The 24999-nt window shown below is 50.4% G+C and overlaps 7 protein-coding genes across 7 annotated transcripts; 4 read left to right on the forward strand and 3 right to left on the reverse strand.

Moving 5' to 3' along the window:
* Positions 1–1023: 1023 nt before the first annotated feature.
* On the forward strand, positions 1024–2579 carry KD926_000536 (aldehyde dehydrogenase; the record flags this gene model as incomplete). Its single annotated transcript, XM_053096449.1, has 2 exons — positions 1024–1499; positions 1565–2579. The coding sequence occupies 2 exons, from the start codon at positions 1024–1026 to the stop codon at positions 2577–2579; spliced, it is 1491 nt and encodes a 496-aa protein (XP_052959606.1).
* An 893-nt stretch (positions 2580–3472) lies between these two features.
* On the reverse strand, positions 3473–5347 carry KD926_000537 (putative glucosamine-6-phosphate deaminase; the record flags this gene model as incomplete). Its single annotated transcript, XM_053096450.1, has 5 exons — positions 3473–4333; positions 4398–4546; positions 4619–4680; positions 5105–5202; positions 5270–5347. 5 exons carry the CDS (start codon positions 5345–5347, stop codon positions 3473–3475), a joined length of 1248 nt encoding a protein of 415 aa, XP_052959607.1.
* A 1420-nt stretch (positions 5348–6767) lies between these two features.
* Positions 6768–9515, forward strand: KD926_000538 (putative beta-N-acetylglucosaminidase; the record flags this gene model as incomplete). The annotated part of the gene is made up of 1 exon (XM_053096452.1): positions 6768–9515. The coding sequence occupies one exon, from the start codon at positions 6768–6770 to the stop codon at positions 9513–9515; it is 2748 nt and encodes a 915-aa protein (XP_052959608.1).
* A 4353-nt stretch (positions 9516–13868) lies between these two features.
* On the forward strand, positions 13869–15699 carry KD926_000539 (PhoG like DNA-binding family protein; the record flags this gene model as incomplete). Its single annotated transcript, XM_053096453.1, has 2 exons — positions 13869–14014; positions 14091–15699. 2 exons carry the CDS (start codon positions 13869–13871, stop codon positions 15697–15699), a joined length of 1755 nt encoding a protein of 584 aa, XP_052959609.1.
* Positions 15700–16464: 765 nt separating this feature from the next.
* Positions 16465–21159, reverse strand: KD926_000540 (cleavage/polyadenylation factor CFT1; the record flags this gene model as incomplete). The annotated part of the gene is made up of 9 exons (XM_053096454.1): positions 16465–16946; positions 17012–17159; positions 17236–17689; positions 17750–17825; positions 17879–18077; positions 18141–18500; positions 18554–18721; positions 18819–19138; positions 19188–21159. 9 exons carry the CDS (start codon positions 21157–21159, stop codon positions 16465–16467), a joined length of 4179 nt encoding a protein of 1392 aa, XP_052959610.1.
* A 448-nt stretch (positions 21160–21607) lies between these two features.
* On the forward strand, positions 21608–23465 carry KD926_000541 (putative LMBR1 domain protein; the record flags this gene model as incomplete). The annotated part of the gene is made up of 3 exons (XM_053096455.1): positions 21608–22154; positions 22253–23260; positions 23326–23465. The coding sequence occupies 3 exons, from the start codon at positions 21608–21610 to the stop codon at positions 23463–23465; spliced, it is 1695 nt and encodes a 564-aa protein (XP_052959611.1).
* Positions 23466–23717: 252 nt separating this feature from the next.
* Positions 23718–24202, reverse strand: KD926_000542 (uncharacterized protein; the record flags this gene model as incomplete). The annotated part of the gene is made up of 4 exons (XM_053096456.1): positions 23718–23782; positions 23848–23912; positions 23968–24026; positions 24080–24202. The coding sequence occupies 4 exons, from the start codon at positions 24200–24202 to the stop codon at positions 23718–23720; spliced, it is 312 nt and encodes a 103-aa protein (XP_052959612.1).
* Between the last annotated feature and the right edge of the window lie 797 nt (positions 24203–24999).

The raw sequence follows: 24999 nt of genomic DNA on the forward strand, positions 1-24999 counted from the left end.
ATCTCCATCTCTTTTTCTTCTACTTTTTTTTTTCTGCCGTGCTCCCAGGGTTCCCCACCTCGAGAAAAGGCACCAAAAAAGTACGCTCTCTGACTGGTCGAGACATGGAAACATTCTCCATCTAGTGGAACTAAGTCGGCGTATTAGATAATAGATAATCCTGCATGAGTTCCATGTGGACTATGGACATACTCCGTACGGAGTTATGGTCTGATACGGTCTTCTCTATTTGTCTTTCTTTTCAAGACCTTGGGATCTCTGCTCCGGGGCTCACTGGGCTGTCAGGTTTACGGTGAAGAGTGGATAGAGCTCCCGGTTTACCCAGGACTCGCGGATTCTGGGCCCAACAGATGGCTGGTTCTCATCAACCTCGCGTGTCTCATTCGAAAGGTAGAAAGACGACGTCACACCCAGGCGCTAACCGGCGCCACGATCCCACTAAAGCACTGGTTAAACGGAGATACACCGCGGAGGGAGTCTTTGACCTTCTTTGAGTCGACGGGAGTTTGAGGATTTGTATACCTGACTGGGTAAGCGGATGAGCAGACAGGCTGATTGGAGGGGATTGAGAATCAATCAGGTCAGCATTATCGTCCATCATCGTCCCCGAGGCAAGAAGAAGAGGTAGATTGTAGGCTATTCTATTGTGAAGACTTGACAGACTTGTAGTAGGAGATCGGCGGAGGATGGAAAGATTCTCCAAATGGGATGGCGGTGAGGGAGAGAAGCCTGAGGATCTTGTTTCTTGTTTCTTGTTTCCGCGCCGTTTTTTTTTTTTTTTTTTTTTTTTTTTTCTTCCGAGGCACGGCCTCACTCACTCTCTCTCTCACTCTCTCTTTCTCTCTTGTCCCCGCCACCTGCGTTTCCTCATCTTCCTCCCTCCCTCCATCGGGTCGACATAATCTACTGAATACCGTGACCATCACCTTTCTTCTCTAAACACATCTTAGATCCCGCTTTTCTTGGATCCGCCTTCGAACTCCTCTCCTCCTTCCTCCTTCCACTTTCTTCTTTCATCATATCATGTCCGTTACCCCGCGCCAGCTCTATTACGACGGTCAGGTCCAGTCGGCCTCCTCCGGCAAGACTTTCCACACCGTTAATCCCTCCAATGCCACTCCGCTAGCCGAAATTCATGTCGCCTCGCACGCCGATGTAGATGCTGCCATTGCCGCCGCGGACCGCGCTTTCCCTTCCTGGTCTCAGACTCCCCCCATCGCGCGCACGCGCATCCTCCAAAAGGCCGCCGCCCTGTTGCGCGAGCGTAACGACGAAATCGCCCGCGTGGAAACCTTGGATTCCGGGAAGGCCTATACCGAGACGAGCACGGTCGACGTCGTTACGGGTGCCGACGTGTTGGAATACTATGCGAACCTAGTGGGCGGCGGCGGTTTGAACGGGGAAACCACGCAGTTGAGAGACGACGCTTGGGTGTACACCAAAAAGGCTCCGTTGGGTGTCTGTGCCGGCATCGGCGCCTGGAACTACCCCATTCAAATGTATGTTTTTCCCTTGCTGTAGGTTGACGAGTCGAATTCTGGTGTGCTAACAAAGAGGAAACTAGTGCGCTATGGAAATCGGCACCGTGCCTGGCTGCGGGTAACACCATGGTGTACAAGCCTAGTGAATTCACCCCCCTGCATGCGCAGACCCTCGCCGAGATCTACCGGGAAGCTGGACTTCCCGCCGGCGTCTTCAATGTTGTCTACGGTGCCGGCGACGTTGGCGCCTACTTGACAACCCACCCGACCATTGCCAAGGTCTCCTTCACTGGCCAGGTGTCGACGGGCATGAAGGTTGCTGGCTCGGCCTCAGGCAACATGAAATACGTGACCATGGAGCTAGGCGGCAAGAGTCCGCTGATCGTCTGCCCGGATGCCGAGGTGGAAAAGGCCGTCGATGGGGCTATGATGGCCAACTTCTACAGCACGGGTCAGGTTTGTACGAATGGGACCCGTGTCTTCGTGCCGGCGGCCATGAAATCCGAATTCGAGAAGCTGCTTCTGGAGAAGATGCGGTACATCCGCGCCGGCCCTCTCTTTGACGAGGCCACGAACTTTGGTCCTCTGAGCTCCGCTGCCCATCTTGAGAAGGTTGTCTCCTACATTCGTCACGGCATCGAAACTGACAAGGCCACCCTTCTGTACGGCGGACTCGGCAAGCCCCAAGTGCCCAAGGAGCTGGAGGCTGGGTTCTGGGTTCGGCCCACGATCTTCACCGACTGCAGAGATGACATGAAGATTGTAAAGGAGGAGATATTCGGTCCGGTGATGTCCATCCTGTACTACGAAACCGTCGAGGAAGCGGTCAAGCGGGCCAATGCCACTGAGCTCGGCCTAGCGGCTGGTGTATTCACTAAGGACCTTAATACCGCTCATCGTATCATTGACCAACTCCAGGCAGGCATCACCTGGGTGAACACCTGGGGCGAAAGCCCGGCTGAGATGGCCGTCGGCGGCTGGAAGAACAGCGGCGTTGGCGTCGAGAATGGTCGCAAGGGTATTGAGGCGTGGGTGAAGAACAAGAGCACTCTCGTTGAGATGAGCGGCGAGGTTGCCACGGTGTTTGCCAAACTATAAGCGTTATACTGGACGAGGATTGCCCCAGTCTAATACGCAACATTAGTCAGTAGTTGGTGGAAAAGAAATTCAAATCCAACCTCTGTATATATACAAACACATACTTTTCTTGTTTTCCTCTCTTTATTCTCCCCGCAACAACTACATGGTATGTTCGAGACTGCAAGACCCCAACTATCAGGGCGTAGGATAGAACTCATTGAGAAACACGCCGCAGCGATTTTTTCAGTTTGTGTCGCCTTGAATGCCATATATAGGTGTTTGAGATGTCTGAGGTGAAACTACCAAGCCAGGGCGGGCCATTATATATACTTCCATCTTTTACCGACATCAGTGGGTACACAACGCTCATTCAGAGAGTACTTGATTGTTCTCAAACACCATTGTGACGGCTCCTCACCCAGACCATTCATGTATGTCATAATGTTACAAGATAAAGAAATCCCAAAAGCGTATGAGAAGAGACTCCTTGTTTATTTGATATTCATTTAGCAAAGCCAACTGGTTTTAATCTAGGCAACAACACTAAAAGATCAAGATTCTATGAACATTGAGACAAAGCAGAAAGCAAATTGCACGAGGTCATCACAATAATAAAAGCAAGGAAAGAAAATAAAACTCCTTGATGTGCGTAGAAAATAAGCGGCACAGCCACAAAAAGAATAACAAAACAAGACACGAAAGAAGTCTGAAGACAAACAACAAGCTAGAAACAGCAAGAAAACGAATCAAACCAAAGAAAGAACAGAAGATGTGTTTTCTTGCTAGATATGCTGGGACTTAAATGCCAGAATCCCCCGATCTGCAGAATACCCCTGGTGAGGCTTTCTTAAGTACTTGGTATCAGGAACAATTTCAATTGTGACGAGCGCTCAGTTCTCGGATGAACCCTTTTATGACACAACTCTAGTGCCCATCCGATCAAACATGAGTTCATCTTTCAACGTCGAATCCAACCCACTGATGGCAGAATCGACCATTCGAGAGGACATGCTATCCGGCGTAAGCTCATCATCCTCAATCGTCTGACTGAGCTCTGTGTTAATCCTCAGATCCTTGGGCACCTTGGTTGGTGTGGACAATGGGGTAGGCTGCTGGTGGGACTTGATCACCCCGATAGGAGCGGGCACGTAAGTTCTCGGACGATAGACCAGAGGAGGACCCTGAGTCCGTGCGTCCGTCCCAGAGTTCTCGATGGACTCGAAGTACCGTACAGTCTTGACTTTGAGTTCCAGCGTTGCATCGCGATCACATACGACCAGTGGGTGTTGGTGTAGCTGTAGGGCAGATAACGTCCACATGTGGTTTACGCCACCTTCAAGACCCTTTTCCACTGCCAACGCTTTGTGTGCCCCAGTTGCGACAATCACGACCTCTCTCGCTTCCATGATAGTCTGAATTCCCACCGTCAATGCCATCCGGGGGACCTTATCGATGTCATTGCCAAAGAATCGAGAGTTGGCTAAGATGGTGTCATATGCGAGGGTTTTCACACGAGTGCGACTGCTCAATGAGGATCCCGGTTCGTTAAACGCAATATGGCCGTCGGGTCCGACGCCACCCAGGAAGAGTTCAATGCCACCATAACGTGCGATTCGCGCCTCAAAAGAGGCACATTCTGCGGCAAGTTCTGGGGCGTTCCCATCAAGGATGTTGATGTTTTGCGGCGGAATATCAACGTGCGAGAAAAAATGCTTATACATAAAGCTGTGGTACGATTCGGGATGATCACGGGGCAATCCGACATATTCGTCCTGTCTTGGTCAGCATCCCGTCCAGAATTCAACGGTGCAGTAGCGGGAGAAAGGGGAGGAATACCATATTGAAGGTTACGACATGCTTGAAAGAGATGTCGCCCGCTCTATGACGACGGACTAGGGTCTTGTAGATGATTTCGGGACTGCTGCCGGTTGGGAGGCCAAGAACAAAAGGTTGGCTTTCCGTTGGCTTGAAGGATTTGATTCGACCTAGTGGTCGCATTAGAAACGGAGCCCTTTTGATGCAAACTGGATATAGAAGGAGTGAGAGACAGGACTTACTGATGATATAATCAGCGATATACTCCGAAGCCTCCGGGGCATTCTCTCGGATGATAACTCTCCTAAAAGGCGTGTTAGCCCAAAGCTCGCAAGGAATCCCCACAAGCTGGCAAGGAGAAGAGGTGAGTCTTACATGGTGAGATGTCGACCAAGTTACGTCACAGATAATGTGGGGCGACAAACGAAGAAGAGCCCAAGGGCTGAGGCAGCGATGGGAAGGAATGGATGAGTTAGACCGTCTTCACGGTGGATAGATCCAAGATATCTTTCAGTCGTCAAGATAGACAATAGGGAGGAGGATAGATGGTATGAGTGAAGGGTGGGCCGGCGAGGTGTAGATGGACGAACAAAGGGCTTGTGGGATGAACTATTGATTTGAGGTTGATGAAGAGTAAGAGAGCGCGAAGAGAAAGAGGTGAGGAAAGAAAGCAGGAGGAGAGAAGAAAAGAGAGAAGGTAAAGAGGAAAGAGGAAAGAGATGACACACCTGCTCCCCATCCACGGGTCTCCCGTTGCAATCGACCCTGCCGGCCAGTGGATTCCGGATATTGCTGCGGAGGGTGACAGCATGATACAGCCTACCCGCTACGTCAAGCTGCAACTTACTTAGGTACTGCTACGGAGTAAGGCACTAAGTTCGGGATTCACTGACATGCAGGTGCATCTCCATTGTGCCGAAGCTGGATGGAGGGGTGGGAGTGGCGACGGATGACGCAAGCGCAACTTGCATTATGGCATTGTCAATGTCGACGGTGGCATTTCATCATCAAGAATGAGAAGGTGATGTTGCAGAAGGAGGTGGCATGGGCAAGCCTGTCCCAGCCAGCGAGATAAGGTACTGCCGCTATGCCCAATGCGGTATGGGTCTTCGTTGCATTCGGTGGAGTCGGGAACCCGGGGAAAACTCAGTGCAACCCTGCCGGTCACGTTGCCCCCGCCGGGATGCCCGTCCTGGCGTATCTCGTATGGTATCGCCTCCCGTCGTACCGTAAGATACCGCCGTCCTGTACCGCGATGACCATACGGAGACGCCCTCGGGTTATCTCACGTGATTACTGGGTCGCGAGGAAGGTGAGAACTTGCTGTGTTCCTTCTTTGGGAATTTGGGACTAGATTGGATCTCTCTCTGGATTTTTATTTTTTAAATTTTTCGTCTCTTCTCCCTTCTTCTCCCTCTACATACGCTGTCGATATTCCATGTCGCTATCCATCGGGTGGTACCGGAGCATATGGGTCGTGGGCAATTTTGAATTTTCCCAAGATCGACGTACAGGTAGTTATCATGTTGCGCAGTGACCACCTGCTGTTCCGACCGATTCGTCTGCGGGTAAGCAGCAGCTGGTCAGCACTCACAGTCTCACCCTGACTTACTCCGTACTTCGGCACTGGAACTAACTAAAAATCCGACCTGGCGACTCAGAGCTGACGGTAGAATGCTGATCCCTGCCTGGCAGTTGGTCGTTTCCTAGCTCGCCTGGAGGTAGTTTGTATCAACCGCTACGATCTATCCGTTTCTGGCACCTGTCAGCTCCGACATCGTTTGCGGCTTTGTTTCTCGTTCAATCCTTTCCCCCATCCTCCCCCATCCTCCCCCCACCAACACGTTCCTTTTGAGGCTTTGACTCAACCCGACCACCACATCTGTGTGGGCCATACTTCTCCCTTGGCCGTCTTGCTGGAATTTGCTGAGGCTCCCCTCACCCTAGGGCCCTCATGGCCCCGAAAGAGGACATGCTGCCCCCTGGCTGGGAGGATCTAGACAGGTAGGACCTTTGTCTTGGCATGGCCCTTTCCCTCTCCCCGTGTTCCTGTAAGCTTCGTCATCGTCGGCGGTGGCATTCTTTCTCAACATGCACATTCCTCTTGCGGCGTTCCCACTTCCGGTCCTCTCTGCACTTAGCTATCCTTTGATACGATGATTGTACGCGCTAACCGCTTGAGCGTTGTGTTTGCTCGACAGGCAGATGGGGCAACTGTTCATGATGGGCTTTGACGGTACTTCCGTCAGTCCTCAAATTCGCTCCCTTATTGAGAATTATCATCTGGGCTCTGTTCTGCTAACAGCCAAGAATTTAAAATGTATTCGTATTCCCTTCTAACCCTTTACTCCGAGTATTGCCACGTGAGGTCTGGCTTAGGACCTACAAGCCATGTCCGCCATTCATATCTTGCGTACTAACCCAGATACAGCTGCAGAAGAGGCCACGCAGTTAGTTCTCGAGCTGCAAACGATCGCCCGAGATGCTGGTCATCCTGTGCCGTTGCTTATTGCCTTGGACCAAGAAAATGGGGGTGTGAATAGCCTGTACGATGAAATCTACATCCGACAATTCCCAAGTGCCATGGGCATTGCTGCGACGGGTTCGAAGACCTTGGCCCATGATGTAGCCGTGGCTACTGCCCAGGAACTCAAGGCTGTCGGTGTGAATTGGATCCTAGGCCCCGTTCTCGACGTCTTGACCAACGTGCGAAGTCAGCCTCTGGGCGTTCGTACCTCGGGCGATGATCCTCAAGAGGTGTCGCAATACGGCGTGGAGTTCATGAAAGGCTTCAAGGAGGCTGGTTTGGTGACTTGTGGGAAGCATTTTCCGTCATACGGTAATCTAGAGTTCCTTGGTTCGCAGACCGACGTGCCTATCATTACCGAATCGCTGGAACAGCTCAGCTTGACTGCACTGGTTCCGTTCCGGAATGCCATCGTTCATGGCATAGATTCGATGATGGTCGGGGGCGTGTCTATGTCATCCGCCGGGGTGAACGTGATGCACGCTTGTTTGAGTGAGCAGGTGGTTGATGATCTGCTCCGGAAAGACCTGAAGTTTAACGGTGTAGTCGTCTCGGAATGCCTGGAAATGGAGGCCCTTACCCATAACATTGGTGTAGGCGGGGGGACTGTAATGGCCAAAAATGCGGGCTGCGACATTGTTCTTCTATGCCGGTCTTTCCCGGTGCAGCAGGAGGCCATTAACGGCCTGAAACTTGGTGTGGAAAACGGTATTATTGGTCGTCAGCGCATCGAACAGTCGTTGCGCAGGGTGCTAAACCTGAAGTCAAAATGCACCTCCTGGGAGCAGGCCCTCAACCCTCCGGGTCTCCCGTCCCTCACGCAGATGCAGCCGTCGCATACCAGTCTGTCCAAGAAAGCCTACAACAGCTCGATCTCGGTGGTTCGCGACAAGCAGAATTTGCTCCCCCTGTCCAGCATCCTCGAGCCAAGCGAGGAACTATTGCTATTGACTCCCTTAGTGAAGCCATTACCCGCCTCTGCGGTGTCCCGATCAGTCCTCGAGCACCTTGATTTGCCTCTCGACACGGTAGCGGGGGATCGAACAGCTTCTGTTCTCAGCGGCGAAAGTGTTTTCAAAGAACTGGGGAGGTCTCTTTCCCGGCAAAGAAGTGGTCGGGTATTACACACCTCCTATACAGCCAACGGTGTGCGCCCTATCCACGAGAGCTTAATAGATCGCGCCGGTGCAGTGATTGTTGTCACCGCGGATGCTAATAGGAATCTCTACCAACACGGGTTCACCAAGCACGTGGCCATGATCTGCCGGTCCCAGTTTACGCCAGCTGGGGAGGCTTGCGAGAAGCCCATGGTGGTCGTTGCAGCCAGCTCCCCTTATGACTTCGCGACGGATCCTTCCATTGGAACTTATTTATGCACATACGACTTCACCGAGACGGCGCTGGAGGCGCTTGTCAAGGTGCTTTATGGGGAGTTGGCCCCAATGGGCTCCCTGCCGGGATCAATCAATCGGAGTCAGAAGCTGCATCAAGCGCGCCAGCACTGGCTCGTAGAAAATTGGAACGAGGAACGAGACTCCCACGCTTTGGATTCTCTATTAGATGCGGTCAGAGAGGACTGTACTCATGGGCAGCGCTCGGAGCTATTGGGTGTGACATCCAGCAGTTTCCTTCTGCGAACAGAGGACATTGACGAGGGGCACTTCGTTGTACGCAACAGCAGCACGCGAGCCCTCTATGGATTTTGCTCAACATACTTTTTTAGGTCCACGGGCACTGGCGTGATAGGGTCGCTAATTGTTGACCCGACAAGACGAAAACTTTCCATCGGCAATTCCCTCCACAACCGAGCTATCCGGACCCTCCTTCAGCGAAAGGGAGTACGGAGATTCCAGCTTGGTTCTCGCCTTCCCGGGATCTATCTTGGCATTCCATCCGCCAACCAGGTCGAGCGCAAGAGGCTACGGCAATGGTTCGCGAACCTGGGCTGGAACACTTCCCTTTCGCGACCCGTTTGCAGCGTGTTCCTGCGCAATCTGTCCGCTTGGATCCCTCCGGAGGGGCTGGTCCAAGGCCTGCACAACGCAGACGTGGCCTTCGATCTCGTTTACGGATGGGATTCTGCAGATCTGATTCTCGACCATATCAAGACGAATTCTAGACAGGGCGTGGTAGATATCTATAAATTGGCGCTTGGAGGCGCACCCAATTCGGGGATCATCAGAGCTACAAGGCCTCAGGATGGAGTGATTTTGGGCAGCGTTGTCATTTATAACGAACGAGCGACTTTGGCGGAGCATATGCCGGCTCTCAAATCTACCCCTGGCTCAGCTGGCGGTATTTCCTCGCCGGTGATTTCGCCGTCGGTTGGGGAATATGCTACAGTCATGCAGGGCCTCGTCTTGTTGGGGATCAAACAGATCCGCAAGCAAGGAGCCGAAGCTGTTATAATGGATTGTGTGAGTAATGGGCACCAGTCTATCTCTCCCTCCCCCCACCCCCTTTGTGGTCAAGCCTTTTCATTAATCACTATGGTGCAGGTTGACGGAGACGGCAATTTTGATTGCCTGGCAGGTATGGGCTTCAGCACACTGCACAGCTTTGAGGAAGTAAATTGCGATGCCTCGACATGGACCATGATCACTGCTACATAGTTTAGCTTCTTCTCTTTTTGCGTCTTTATTGTGTCGGTTTTCTTTGGTCATCCTGAGCAGCAGCAGCACATGGGTTTACAGTAGCAGTTCTGGCTTGGTACATATGATATCCATTCTGTATTGGTTCTACGGCACTTCAATACCCTTTTAGTCTTTCTCATGTTGTGGTTTGTTATGGGAAGTTTACAGCGCAATGATAAAGCCACCACGGTACCTCTTTTCTTTTTGAATCCAGCGTCCTCCCATGTCGACGGGAGCTAGATCGACCATAGCCGAGAGGCCGAGACAACGCCCGAGCGGGACGGTCGGCTGGTGCATCATCCCTAGATCGAAATTGAGGTCCCCCACGAGCCAGGGACCAGACTCAGAGCCACTGCATTCGGGACATCGGGGCCAAAGTTGGGCCCGTTCAAAGGTTCCAACAGGCTGGCCGCAACCAATCAAGGCGGGCAGCAGGGACGTTTGCGGGTATGGATGTGATGGACCGGGCCAAAAGTGGGCCTAAACACCCACATCCAATCCTCCGACTGAAAGTGAAGATTGACGAGGGGAAGGGAAACACATCACATTTATGATGAGGGATAATAGGGAATAATTTCCGTGAGTTTGGAACTGCTGCTGCTTGTCCACAATAATATCCACCCTTCGTATGTACATTCTCCACCGCGAGCCAAAGAGAAGGTCGGAAAGGGGAAAGGGTCTACAGGGGTCAGGATGACGCCACAGCACGTGATCCTCCGCAACTCTGTCAGTGCGAGGAAAGTTCGGTCCCTGTACTCCGTACAGTGTACTCAGTACGATGTACGCTGGAGAGCCTCGTTCTCTTATTTTTTATTTTGTTGGTTTTGTTTTTTTTTTGGGGGGGGGGGGGGGGATACATTATCTTTCTAAAGGACCTAAAGGGAGCGGCAAAAGGGTGGGGGAGGCATCTCCCGCCACCCAAAAATGCAAGAGGGTTTCACGAGTTCACCTCGTGATGTTGGTGGGCAGAGGATCACGTGCTAACTGACCAGCCTGTCCTGTCCTCAGACACCTCACTCAGGACCGACCTTATCTTACCTCCCTTGGGCTTGCTCTAGAAACCTGCTAGAAGAGGCAGGTTCCTGAAAGGCATCAAATAACAGACTCGTCCGTGTCTTGCGTCGAAGAGTGCGTCTGACTGTGACAATGGACTTATCTCCCTCGGAATCCTTTCTTTTACCTATTTAGTAAAGAAAAAAATAAAAAACTTAAAACGGGCAGCCGGCAGGCAGACACCAAGAAATAGAGTTACTGCCAATGGGCGAGGGGTCTCGACCACTGCCTGCGAGCGGTCCTGGCCGAAATAAGGCGCGGCTGATCCGGCCTCACCTGGCCTCACCTGGCCTGAGACATGCAACTGCCTCCTCTCGTCCAATCCCGTCGCCGAATGCCGCCCCCACCTCTTGGGCGACCGGCACTAGACCCAGTCCGGAAGGGGTGCAGTTCGCAGGATTTACTGCAGCAAATCCGCAATGCAGTCATCTTGTGTATAATAGTCATTATTATCTGTAGTATTGTTAGTATTATTAGGCCACCTGGGGCCAAGCGTCCATCTTCCGCTGGTGGCACTGCCCGCCTCGCAACCGCAGACGCTGAGTATCTGCAGATCTGCTGATAGGATCGGTAGGTGTACTGTACACAGTACCAGACTACCTCACTTCAACCTGAGTACGGTGTATGGAGTAGTACCTACAGAGTGCTGTGAATCTGAATCTGGTGCGACGGAGCTCCGAACGCCGTTTTGGGTAAGCTTGGACCCTGGGCCAATCAGTGGCTGCATTCGGATCTCGCCTCTTTTCCTCTAAGGCACCCCCAGCTTATCCCAGTTGGGAATCGCCCTGCGACGGAGTATATCCTAGTCCTCAGCACTAGCCACCGTTCTTGGAATGAAAGAGCACCTCGAGGCATCACTTCCCTACTTACAGTTACGAGTCTTGAGCAACGAGGGTCTCGCCCTTATCTTTCGGGTTACCATTCTCTCACCGCGCGGGAGCCTGGTATATAGCTCACTCCGTACGGTACCTACTCCGTAATACCTACTCCGTAAGTACTAAGAAAAAGATGAAAATCCTTCCAACCCGGGCAATGCATGAAGCGAGTGGCTGAAAGAGCTTATTGTCCCCACTCGAATCCCTGCTGGTGTTAGATTGCAGCCCACTTCTTCTGGCCCTCTGCCACGGATACCAGCATTCAGGAATCGCTACTAATGAGTATTCCGACGCAGTCGAGTTGACCTTGCTATCATCGGGATTAATGGTTATTATTCCCCGGGTCGAAGTGGAGCCCCCCCTCCTCTCTAAATCGGGACTAGCGAGGCATATCCATCCAGAGCAGAGCGTCCCAATCCGGCAGGTCCGTAGCCTGCGAAACTGGGGTAGTTTTCGGCTAAGGAAGTTTAGCAAATTGAGCGGATGCAGACTCCGTCCATCTGACAACACTGAACAGTCTGAACATACCGTCCATGTCCTTCAGATGAGGCAGGGTCTCTGTACTCCGTAACAGCCAACTTGGATGCACCACCAACGGCATCCGCATCTGCGGTCCAGCCAATCCACAACGGATATATTGCGGACACTAAAGCACGTCCGTCGGCGTTCATCGTCCAATTTGTTGGCTGGTTCCCCTGTTCTAGAATGTCCTTTCCTTTCCCTCCGAAGATCAAGGGAAATCATAACGAGCCACACCATACCGCCCCTATCGGCGCAGAGCAGCACTCAATGATGGCTCATGATATAAGAAGAAAAAAAAGCACGTAGTCAATCTATGATTTCCAGGATACAACTGGCAGTATACTTCGTGTAGTATATGACCCTACTCTCTTTACTTCTACCGGACCTTGATTTGATTTCTTTTTTTAGTTTGTGATGGTGTTTCGTCGAATTGATTGAATGAAATACCAAATATTATTTTTCTTTTTTCTTTTCTTTTTTAATTACTTTTTCCCTTGAAGGAGGGGGGAAGGGGGGGAGGGGAAGGAAAATAAAAAATCGAAATCCAAGGGAAAAGGGAAAAGTGGGGCGAATGAAAAGCAGAAGATTCCGCCTGCGGTCGGGGATTCTTTTGGTCGCCTCTTTTCCCTCTTTCCTCTCTCCCCTCTCCCTTCTGCTGGTACGATCGATGGTCTGATGAAGCGATACAAGGCCTAGACGGTCCAGGGGGAATACATTCAGTACAAGCCCTGAGAAGAAGAGTAAGTGTGTACGAGTCAGAGTGAGAGAGATATTGTAGGGCCCAAAACAATGGGTAATAACCTTTCATCTCACACATCCTTCTCCACTTCCCAAAGGGCTGTCGCCTGTCAGCCTGTCTTCGGTCTTCGTGATCAAATCCCCACCAAATCCATTCGTGCCTCCCTCATTCGTTGCGTGCCTTTAAACTAAAGTCACCAACTAACCTCGAACCAGGGCAAGAGAGAGAGAGAGAGAGAGAGAGAGAGAGAGCAAGAAAGCCCTGTGGATTGTTATTTGTTAGTGAGCCAGTCGTTTCCCAAACCCTCGTTCGTTCTTTCTTTTCTTTTTCTTTTTCTTTTTTTTTTTTTTTTTTTTCTCTCTCCCTTCGCTCATCTCTGGTGCGAGCGACCCATCCCATCCAGATTATCCACACCCTTCCTGCTGGCTCACTGGCTCCTGCGGCCCCCCCCGGTCGCCGGGTCCGTCTCTTGCCCTCTTGTTATCTCCATTCATTCAATCAGACTAGACTGACTCCGGATCGTTATTCTGGTCCTTTAGCTGCTGCATTGAAAACCTACTGCGATCCCCACCAGCCAGTACCTCTCCTCCATAGTCTATGCTGAACCTCGGGGGATTCCGATCCACTCACAACTACTATTACAAGTTACAACGCCTACTGCTACAGCTCGCTCACTTAACTAACTATTCTCTCTTTTGTCCCTGTCTTTTCTTTTCTTTTTTTTTCTTCTTTTCCTTCGTCCTTTTACCCCTCCTCAATTGTTCCCTCATTCCGCTGCCTCTTCGCCTCTTCTTCACCTAGTTCCATTCCCTCGGTGCTCCCTCAAATTACCTTTGCCACTATCATTCTTTCCCCCCCACCACTCCGCCCTGTCTGTCCCAGCCCAGGTCCCTCCATGTCCTCCCCTCTTTAACTTTGTCTTTCCACGCTTGTGATTTCATCCTTCACTTCTCCTGTCCATCACCGGGTCCTTTTCACCTTCAACTCTCCCACCTCCGTCTTTCGGGGTCGTGTCTGCCGTCTCTAGAGTCACTTTTTGGCGTTTCTTGCCCCCATCATCACCTCTACCGCCTTCTCGTGTCAGAAAAAAAGAGGCCTTTATAATTCTTATAGTCTTGTCGGCCGCAGTCGAACCTAGCCCTCATGGAGGGCTTTGATACCATGGCCATGCCATACCTAGCCAGCCCATTGTCGCTTGGCAATATCCAGAGCGCAGATTATCTCAATTCTATGCCGGGGATGGAAATCCCGGACCAGCGCTCGAACTTCGACTCGGATACATTTGTTAGGTATGCTCCCAGGCACACCCGGCTCCGGCATGCTCACTAGGTCATAGGCGGACTGCTAACGTTTTCTTTGGCTCAGCGGAGATGACATACCTTTTCCTCCAAATGGTTTGCCGGCGACATTGAAGAGGTTCCCTTCGGGCTACGAAGATCCTTTCACAGACATGGTGACTCCGTTTGAACCTGCACCGCCCGAGCAGTCTGCAGATTCGTCCATCGACCACAACAACAAACTACTAAGCTTTTCCGTACCAGTGTATAGTTTCACACTTCTCGACTATTCATTACGGCGAACCTCCTTGTCACTTTCGGCCCAGTTGCACGGCATGTTCTTCCTTGCAGAGTCACCTTGGACTACATCACCTGCCGAGAATGTTCCACCCCAACAGGGTGCTGAATTAACTTGCTACCGCCGCAATCTATTTCAGATTACGGGGTCGGTCACGCTTCCGCGGAGTTTGCGCTACATTATGACCGAGCAAGGCGATCGGATACCTATTCTGGCCCAAGAGCTGACTGTTTCCGCCACTGAATCAGTGGAAGGCAATTCTGTCAAAATTATATCGGTTCCGTGGAAAACCCCTGCGGCCAACGGAAACCCCCTCGGCGAAGAGGGGAACAATTCTACGGGTAATACCCCCAAAATCGAAAAAGAGCCCCCTCCAATCCCGTTGGATATAATGGCCGGTCAAGATCTCGACACCGACTACGCTACATTTCCCATCGCATGGAAACGGCTTCAATTCCGAGTCGCAACGGCCAACAACGGGCGCAGAAAGGAACTTCAACAGCACTTCGTCGTTCGACTCAAGGTCGTCGCCACTTTGTCAACCGGTGCAAAGATCCCCATATGTGAGGTGCAATCAGGGCCTGTAATCGTTCGAGGCCGAAGTCCGCGCAATTTTCAGTCCCGCAAAGACCTGCCCTTAAGCGGGAGCGCCGCTGCATCCAGGAAGAATGCCCAGGCCTCTCACTCTGCATCGGTCAACCGAGCTTCTGCTAGTGAAGCTGCCCTGCGCTCTAGTCAGACAGCGGCAAAGGTCAAAGTCACGGCAAAAAGTAGCTCTCCCGATACCACAATATCCCAGGCTGGTATTATTCCCCAGCAAGCATCTCCGGATTGGAACCAAACTTCTCGGCCTGCAAGTGGCGCGGTTGCTTCTTCAGCCCTGCCTCACTCATCCCTATATTCCCAGTCCAGCCCGGAATACTCGAGGCCAACGGAAAATCAGCGACGAACGAATTCCGTCGCCGCTCCTATAAACCTGTCTTTATTGGATGAAGAAGACAGCGGCGAGGCCGTCAACGTAAATGATTCAGTTGGTTCGACTTCCTCTTATATCAATGACGTGCTAAATAAGAACCCGGGTGCTCCTGGGTCTGCACCGCCGGCGAAACTGCGCAAACTGTCCCATGGTCTTTCCCAAACGCCAACACGAGCCTCGTCATCACTACCGCTGTTGAACGCCACAAACCTACAGCAGCCCTTTGCGTCTACTTTACCGTTTCCAAACGAAAATTCCGACCTTCTATATGAGTATTTCCCTCTTGGATTGGATGATTGGCAGGCGCCTGTCGACGCAGTTTACCGACCGCATGTCGTGCATCACACCAACATGCCGGAGATGAAATTTGTTGCTGCTCGAGGCCGAAGTAAACGATATTTCGCCGCGGAGGATGTGTTTTAAGGTTAGGTTTGAATCAAGCCGCCGAAGCACCAACCATGATCACGTCGCGCCTGGACTTGGATATCCGGCCAGTTCATCTTACAAAGATGCGCATTTGTGTGGGCAGGGAATCACTTTTTTCTCTTCTGTTCTTTTCTTTGCCTTGTCCATCTGGATGGATATGTTCTGGGTTGTAGGGCCTCTTTTCCCTCGCCCTTTGGCACAGATGCATGTGCCTTTTCTTCTTGTGGTTCCCATTTTGCGATTTATGTTTCTCGTTTGGACTGAGTCTCATTTTGCAATGGGTAGGGACGTGCCGGGCATAGGACCATCCAGGAATGTATTGTTAATGGAATAGTGTTGTCACGGAGTGAGGGATGAATCCGGCGCGAAGGAGTTTAGGTTACCGGGGGAATCGTTTTACATGCTCTTAACCCCCATTTCTATTCGGCTCTGTTTACATATATTTGATTCTGTTATGAGGTCATGTTCGATTTGGGTCAAAGATTTCCAATCCGCGGTCTTATGAGGAGCATTGATAATCGGCTGGTCATTTGGAAACACTCTCCCCTGGGAGTTAATATATTTCTTCTTTTTTTTTTAACCGTCCCTCTTCCCTCTTTCAATTATCTGCGGGTGGGGACACGTGCCCCCAAAAAGAACAATCGGAATCTATAATTTCCGGTGTATTGTGTCTATACACGCCGCATAGCCCCGAAAAAGGGGGGGTTGCTATATTATGGTCATTGAAGTGCCTATCCTTTGCCAAGACTTGAATACTAGCTACTACAGAAATCCAAGCCCTGCGCCGCCAATGGCCTCAAGATCTGCCTTGATTTCCCATTGGTTCGCTCCTACACGACTGGCCAATTCACTTCTGCGGGTTACGCTCAAATCCAGCCATCGAGTGAGGAGGGCACCATCGAGCATACCTCTCCCCACGCTTCCGTCGCTTTCAACGGCCCGGAACGCGCGAGGATTCAGCCCGCAGGGATGCTCCAAGGCGTTTGTCAACTGAGACTGGAGGGCGGAGAGACGACGGTATGATTCTTCGGAAACGCAGGTCACCAGACCGACGGAGCCGTTTTCCGTGGTCACCAGCACCTGATGTTGTGAAACCTGCGTGTCGACGTCCATTTCATCCGCGTCGGGGTCGACTCGCTCGGAGGAGACCATGGTCCGCGGGAGTAGAGTTAATGTCGATACGAAGCTGCCCACGTGAAACTTGCTCCGATTGAGAAGTTTGTCCCCGTTGGATGATTTGGGATCTGGTTGGGCCTATCAGCACAAATGTCTCGCATATCGCTCCATCGCACAAGTTTCTCGAACATACCTTCGGGATCGTATTGCAACACGTGCAGGTTGCAGTCACCGTCGGCGAAGAGAATGAACAATCGGTTGCCGTCGGGGAGGAAATCCGCCGCTATGACTTCACGATAATCCAAGTCCTTCGCGAAAAGACTCATTTTATACGGCTCTTCCTAAAAGTAGGCAAGCAATTACGATATTAGCGACCCTTTCGGTCCCATCGATGACATGAAGCGAGCGAGCACTTACCGAGTATCCTGCAAACCAAAGTCCTTTCACGGCATCGCCGATGATACACATTCCGGTGCCTTTGAGTTCTTTCACGACGCTGACGTAGCATTGCACATCCATGAAAGCTACGGGCAGGAGGCTGCCATCCTCCTTGAGACCCCGGACCATGCACTTCTGTCCTTGAGCGACGACCAAAAACCCCTGACCACCGATCTCCGATAGCGCAGTTACTGCGCCTTTGACCAACTCCTTGCCGATGAGTTTCAGTTTCCGGTCGTTCTCTGGTTTTTCTGGATCGGGAACCACTTTGATCACCTCAAAGACATAGATGCAGCCACGGGATGCGATGTCCTCGCCCCGCGCAAATGCGGTTCCAACCACAACCATATCCTTCCGCTCGTGCGTATTTTCGGATACCTCCAGACTCAAGTTTTTGATCGCGGTAACATGCTCGGCCGGGCCTAAAGTGTAGCTTTTGGAAATCCATGTTAGTGGTTGGTTGGAAACACTAAGTCATAATCCCACGTCTTACCTGTCGATGATGGACCACGTCTTAGGGCATAGGAGCCTTAGCGAGCTCTGATGCACTTCGGGAAGCAAAGATATTACTATAGCTTGATCAATACTGACGTCTCACAAAGCCGGGGACCTAGGTACAGACCTTCGTTGCGCCATTCAGGGTGCAGCTCGTCGTCTTCGGGCAGCTTGAAATTCGTCTTATGGCAGCTCCCTAAAACGTACGTCCCAGACGAGACAGAGTACGTTAAATGATCAACCTGCTCGCCGATGGATATTTTCCGTAAAGTCCAAGGGTGATCGAAGATTGTATCGCTGGGCAGCTGGCACAATTGCGCAATGTTCTGTGAATTATTCAATATGCATATTCATGGCTTTATAGGGAATGGAGTGCGTGTAGAAGATACCTTCGAGTCTAATGTGATAAAGCCTGTACTGGCGCCTCCATGATTATTGAAGCTACTTAAAGACCATGTTAAGTCCCCTCCTAGAGGTGTGAAATGCGGTCGACTTTTCGATGTTTTGAGTACCAGGCCGGCCGAGGATCCAGGCACGAATACAGCGCTGAACCCCGAGACGTTGGGGAGTATTCGTAGCGGCGTCATCTGGGGCGAATCGTCTGATTCAGCCGGGTCAACAGTAGAAGAAGGTTTCGGTGGCACATGGTTTGTTTCTTTCAGAAATCTTAAAGCAGAGGGCTTTTCCCCGGTGTCAATCGCAGTTGAGAAAGGTTTGTACACAGAAATCTCGTTATTCACGGTTCGAATCTGTATTCAGCGTCAATATTTCCCGAAAAGGGGCGGGAGGTCACGGGTCATACAAGTAAGTAAGGACTAGTGCACCGATCATCTCCAAGATCTGCAACAACAATTTCAGACAGGAGCTCCCGCGTAGTCGACCGCTTCGGTGGTTCAGTCGACAGAATTGGGCCTAAACAATCGACGCCTTCTATGATCGACACTAATGTCTGGTCGGAAAGTCGGTATACCTGAATTTCCTGTAAGCTTCATGCCCATACACATAGCTCCTTATCATATTTCCAAATGAAAGCTAGGGTTTGTTCTGGAAGGGATCCTGTCACTCACAAATAATCGACAATCCAAACTGAGCAGAAACAAGAAAATCCCATCTTGAGCTAGCCCGTCTGCGGTTGGGCGAGCCACCTCGAAAACACCATTTTTATCACAATACAGACAGCAGGACAGCCATTGCGAGCCCAATCGTGCCAGGTCTCCATCCAGCGATACTTCGTCAAGGTCTCCACTATCATCTGCCTGGAGAAGTAATAACGTAGAATCGTCTCGAAGAATCGCAAGATAGGTACCCACGAGACTAGCGCTCACAGCTATACGCTCTTCACTGGTGTCCTCATCCCACACAGGATAAATCTGAGCCAGTCCCAGTTCTATTCGGTTAGAACAAGCAGTGAATTTTACTGATGGGCAAATGCTTACCAACGTCATAGCTCCGGACTTCGTTTTGGAGGACTTGAACCACGCGGTTACTGCTCCTTAGAGTCTCGATCTTCACGGTAGAATCACCATTGGGGTTGAATTCAGGTGCTTTGAAAGGCCTAAGTTCCTGTCCCTCCACCTGGAAAATAATTGACTCCTCTTTCTCAGCCACGGTCCGTTTCGGAAAGATAGCATAGTGTCGCCAGTTCCGCTCTTGCGCTTGTCCGCTTGTATCCGATTCAGTCTCTTTGTTGATGACAGAGGCAGTCCAGACACCAACGGCGGAATCAATCGTTTGGGATACGAAAGCCAGAGGTTCGATCTCACGCTTCATCACTACCACTCCACCGCTCCTGTCTGACCCCTGCGACGATACGAGCTGCAGTGGGGAGGGAGGGCCCCCTGCACCTTGTTCATTTTCCTCCTTACTATATAAATGAGATTGACCCAAGGTAATATCACGGAGGGGGCCAATATTCAAAAGCTTGTCGTGGATTTGGAAATTGCAGTGACCAAACATAGACGCTTCAGTAGAAGAGAGACGCCCGTCCGTCGTCGCATCCTGTGCGGTCGAATAAAGATCATCTTCCAGTGCATCATCGTCAAGTTGGTCTTCCTCTGACAAGTCCCCGGAATTCTCATCGAGATACCTAGCTTCGGATCGCGTCCTCTTCACACCTGAAGACGAATAGTTCCAGCTAAGTAGCACCGAATCCGTATCCTCACTGCCCAAAAAGATTCTCCTGTTGCCAAGAAAAGATGCCGACGAAGCAGCAGATTTCATGATGTCGCCACCGGCATGTGCAGGTACGAGGTGAACCGAGATGCCAGACACCGACCTTCCATCAAGCTTGAATTTGACAAGTGCCATCGTTCCGACAGAAAGAGCCAGTACCAGGTCACCATTGCTTTCGTCAAGGCGTTCGACGACGCAGCCTTCAAGCCTAATCGCCAAATCTGATTGATCGGTCATGGCAAAAGCTGAACTCTGCTTTGAAAATTCGTTCACCCCAACTGCATTGGTTTTTCCTGCCTGGTCGACATGGACGAGTTCGTTGGAGCCGATGAGCAGAGCCCCTCCAACGGGGGGTGGAAGGGCCACCACTTTGAACAAGTCGCTGGGCAGTTTGGATACCGAGAGAAGTGTAGTGGAAGCACGTTGTTCCAGGTCTAGCGTAAACACAGTGTAAAAGACAACATCTTTTCTCTCAGAAAGAAGTGCATTTGATGTTGAAACCTGTGAATACAAAATACCAAAGGTTGGTTCCCTATACTCATATAGAAATGCAAGGCTTATCGGGTGCAGTATCGACGGATCTAACGCAGTTAAAGGGAGGACGAAGGAAGACGCGTACGGGGTCTGGTGAGCCGCCTCGTTTTGGGCTGTGCCGTGGGAAACTTCCACCCCGGAGCCAGTGCCATCTTGTTTCTCCTCAAAATCAGAATTGTAATCGTCCATCACCAGATCGTCTCCTGCTTGGTGAAAGGGAAGAATGGCGACATTCCTAACGCCAAAGTTGAAGATTGCGCATCTGCTGCTCGGATCCACACTAAGGATGCTGCCACAACTGCTTAAATCTGGTATCCAAGGACTACGGGTCAAATCATCTCGCTCATAATAGTGAATGGAAATAGTCGAAATGCCATGGCGCTCTGGGTCCCATTCGATCAAGCTAAGTTTGGCGTTTCGGAACGCAACTAAGATAGCTTCCCCCCCACTCTTTGTATTTAGAACCTTGACCCGGCAAAGATCGGTTATTATCCCAGGAAGAGCGAATTCTCCTTCCAGCACCAGCTTGGATGCTGTCTGGTCTTGAGCGGTTTCCGACCGTGGTGTGGCTTTGACGCAGGAAAATATTTGGAGCTGGCAGGTCCTCGCAATGACCAGGTTATTGGCTGTCGCACGAATGAAGGGGACTGCCAATGAATGCGTGACCCCGGTGGGAGGCAGAATTTCGGTATAGCACTGCATTTGTAGATCGCAAGCCGTTGAGAATGAGGATGTTTGGTGCCCGTCGTAGACCCTTCCCCATCAACCTAAATATTTGACTGCTCTGGCGCCGGGGGAGAGCTACCTGCGAGAAAGGCGGAGGAGAACAACGGAAGTTGAAGGGTGGGGATCAATTGAAAGTCAGCCATCCGACTCGAATAAGTAGGTCTCGGGGGTTTTGACAAACCCGTCCGTTCCTTTCACTGTTTCCTTTATCACCGTCCGCCCGGCGCCAGAGCTCCCACGTGACCCTATTCCGCGGCGTCGGCCCGATGACGTAAGGCACAAGTTCAGTCTGCGCTCTGCACCTCATGAGCATCCCTCGAACTCCTCGACACGCATGATCGCAACATACTGTGGATGGGCTTCGGAAATTCTCGCATATCCGTTGAGTGGCTTGGGTCCCATATGAATCGTCGGTCTTTACAAGATGGTGCTTCTGCAAACATCCCTGATCTGGGTTGTGTATGCAATTGTGATCGCCATTCTGATCATAGCAGCCTCTTTTCTCATATATACCTACCAGACTCCTCGAGATCGGTCTAATCTAGTGACTCTGACATGTATTGCTGCCATCTCCACCCTTCTCGCCACTGTTCTCTTGCTTCCAGTTGATATCGCCCTCGTCTCCTCCACAACCTCCTCAGCACTTGGTCGGAGGAAGGAATGGGCTACCCAGAGTGAAGTAGATAGGATTCTCTTCTCCTTGAAAGTCTTATACTACCTCCTATATTCTATTGATGCCCTTCTATGTCTCATTGTGATTCCTTTCACGTATTTTTGGTATGAAGAGTACGATGAAGTGGCTACCGAAGCGGGCGAGCAAACAACTGCACAACAGTTTTGGGCAGCTTCCAAGTACACCATGTGTTTTATTGCAATATCAGCAGTCCTATTTCTCGTCGGGTTCTTTGTGCCCGTTTCAAAAGAAAAGGCGGGTGGATTGGACTTTTTCCAACATTTGCTATCTGAGAATCGTAAGCTTGGTCTTTTTTTCTTTCGAACCCGGCCCCAAACCCCCCTCCCCTCTATTTTCCTAAACGTTCTTGTACAAGGATGCTAAGGTATTCTGCAGGTGGTGAACGTACTCTCACTTTTGCACTTGGCCTGTTGATGACCCTCGGAATGAGCTTGTACATCTTCTACACCTCCTTTGGACTCGCTTTTCTTCCAGTTAGTCTGATCAAAACAACGCCCTCATTTTCAACCTCAAATTCTGGGGCAGACGCAGCCGTGCAGCTTGTATCCAATCGAGAACGACAGCGCCAACTGGAAGGCCGTTGCGGAGGAAACCCGGAACTCTTGTCTTCAAAGGATAGACGAGAGCTGGATTCTCTTGCTCGAGAAGAAAGAACCCTGATTAGACGACAGCGACTAGCTGATGAATCTTCAGCAAATAATCAGGGCTGGCTTGCGAACTCATGTCTGAAAATAAAGGCATGCCTTCGCCCCTTTCAGCTTCTAGGTAGCATCGCATTACTATTAACCTCCTTGATAATATGGGCCTCCATGCTTCTGACGGCAATTGATAAGGCTAAAAATTCATTCTGCAAATACCATTGCGGTTATATTCTCGCCAACACCAAGATCTTCAACCCTATCAACTGGATATTGGTCCGAGCTGCCAATGTGTTTCCAGTTGACTATGCTCTCTTTACCACCCTTGTTTTGTTTTTGTTCATCAGCTCAGTTGTTGGTATATCTGCTGTTGGAATTCGGTTCCTTTGGATCAGGATTTTCCAAATCCGCAAGGGCCATACTTCCCCACAGGCCCTTCTTTTGACAACGGCCATGCTGATGTTGATCATTTTGGCGCTAAATTACTCTGTACCCATGACTATTGCGCCTCAATACGCCACTTTTGGGCCGCAAACATTCTGTGATCGAAGTCAAGATGCGTCCGAGAAGCAGCCGGATTGTACAAATGCCGAACACCTTATCAGACCTTGTTCTGAGTTGTCACAAAACAAAGCTGCAAAGCAAGTCTGCACACCAAGTGTTGCCAGCACAATACTCAATCGTGTGACAATGAACTTTCCCTTCTTTGGTGCAATCTTGTTCTGGGCCCAGTATTTTTTTCTCGGTAATACACCCTGTTAATTCAAGGACTCTCGCTTCAGACCATACTGACGTTACCTCATTACCTAGGTATTTACCTGATAGTTCTAACCACCTGTCTCTTACGGTCACGAAAATTGGACGAGCAACAGCTGGACGAAGATGCCGAAGAAGCCGAGGAAGAAAGCTTACTGGCAAGCACTGGTCGACAATTTGGTACAACTGGATGATATATTATCACTCCCTACTTGCCCATTCCATTGGAACAAGCTAGTGGTTCAGCTTAATGCACAACTGAATAGCGTTGGGTAATGTTACGTCTTCTCAAACCCTCCTTTATCCATGTCACGAACATGACTGAGCATCAGGATGCTGTTCAGAATGCAAGTAGGAAAGGAAATGAACTTCGTGGAATCTGTCGCTTTTTTGAAATAAATTGGGGCCGGGGAGTTGGTTGTACTTTAGTTACTCGCAATCAGGGTTTAAGCCTTAATTCGATCATTTAACAATGCAAGGGCGCTTTCAAATGCCTTCACAACATCAACATCTGCCAGGAAAGTGTTAATCATACCTTCGCTTTTCGAAAGCAGAAGTTCTTAACTTATCACCTACAATGTTGTCTTCTCTTCTCTAGACTCTCTTCTGAATTCTGCACGTGCTGCATTTGTGTCTTGAATCTGTAAAGATTGAGTCCACAAATGCCAAATGAGTACTTCACCGATGGGTCCGAACCTCTTTAGTGCTCTTGCCTCGTCCCGGACAACAGTTACCTGAGACCAAGCCATGAAAACCTAGGCGAGATCAGTAGTGAACAACCCAGCAACAAAGAGAGTATTTAGATTACCTCGAGCAGCTTCGAAATTCGGGCTCGCAGCTCATCCTCAGTTTGTCCATGCTCCTCCATGGCGTGAGCAAAATTCTTATGAAGTTGCTCCCAGTCGAGGCTCTCAAGTTCCTTGGTCGACATGCTTATGTGTTGTGACTTTGACTGGGATATTATAGGGGGTATCGATCAGAGTAGGATGGACCTGATCGTCTTTTTTTTTTTGCGTACAACCACTGATTATGGTTCACTTCCAACGACAATTCATCAGATGGGAAGAAACAATGTTCAAAAGAGAAATAACAGGGAAAGATGGCCAGAAGTAGGAGATCTACTCTGTTAGAAGAATGCTCAGGTTGCCTTGCTCTGCTGTCGGTACGGACAGGTGAACTGTACAGATGGAATGCTTCTTACGGCGGTGGAGTGATCCGTCCCCATGTAAGGTATTGTAAGGTACTCGTGTTGAAATAAACGAGTATCTACATAATTACAGCACAATACCTACCCGATTGGGATACATCCGGGTATTTGATAGGTACTGACACGAGGGTTCTGCTCGCCAGGTCGCTAGGTCAGTTTCGCCAGTTATTTTAAAAAAAAAGGAATCAATAGTATGAAAATTAATAATATGAGTGAACTAGTCACGCCCGGGATCGAACCGGGAACCTTCTCGGAGCTTTGATACTGTGAGCGAGACGCCATAACCATTAGGCCACGCGACTGGATGATTAATAAGCCATGAATTGTTCTGCACTATAGAGAAGAGATTTTTTTCATATGAAAAATGACTTCAAAACTGTTTACGAGGGATTTTGCAACCCCAGAACTGATCTAAATCGGGTCAAAAGGCAGATGTAGAGTTGAACTATAGGCATATATGGAAGGTTCTCTAAACTTTATATAGTATGTGTAAGGGACCTACCTACCCACTCCAGAATACC

Source organism: Aspergillus affinis (assembly GCF_023601865.1).
Source record: "Aspergillus affinis strain CMG 70 chromosome Unknown NODE_10_length_487445_cov_86_957759, whole genome shotgun sequence".
NCBI classification, from domain to species: Eukaryota; Fungi; Ascomycota; class Eurotiomycetes; order Eurotiales; family Aspergillaceae; genus Aspergillus; species Aspergillus affinis.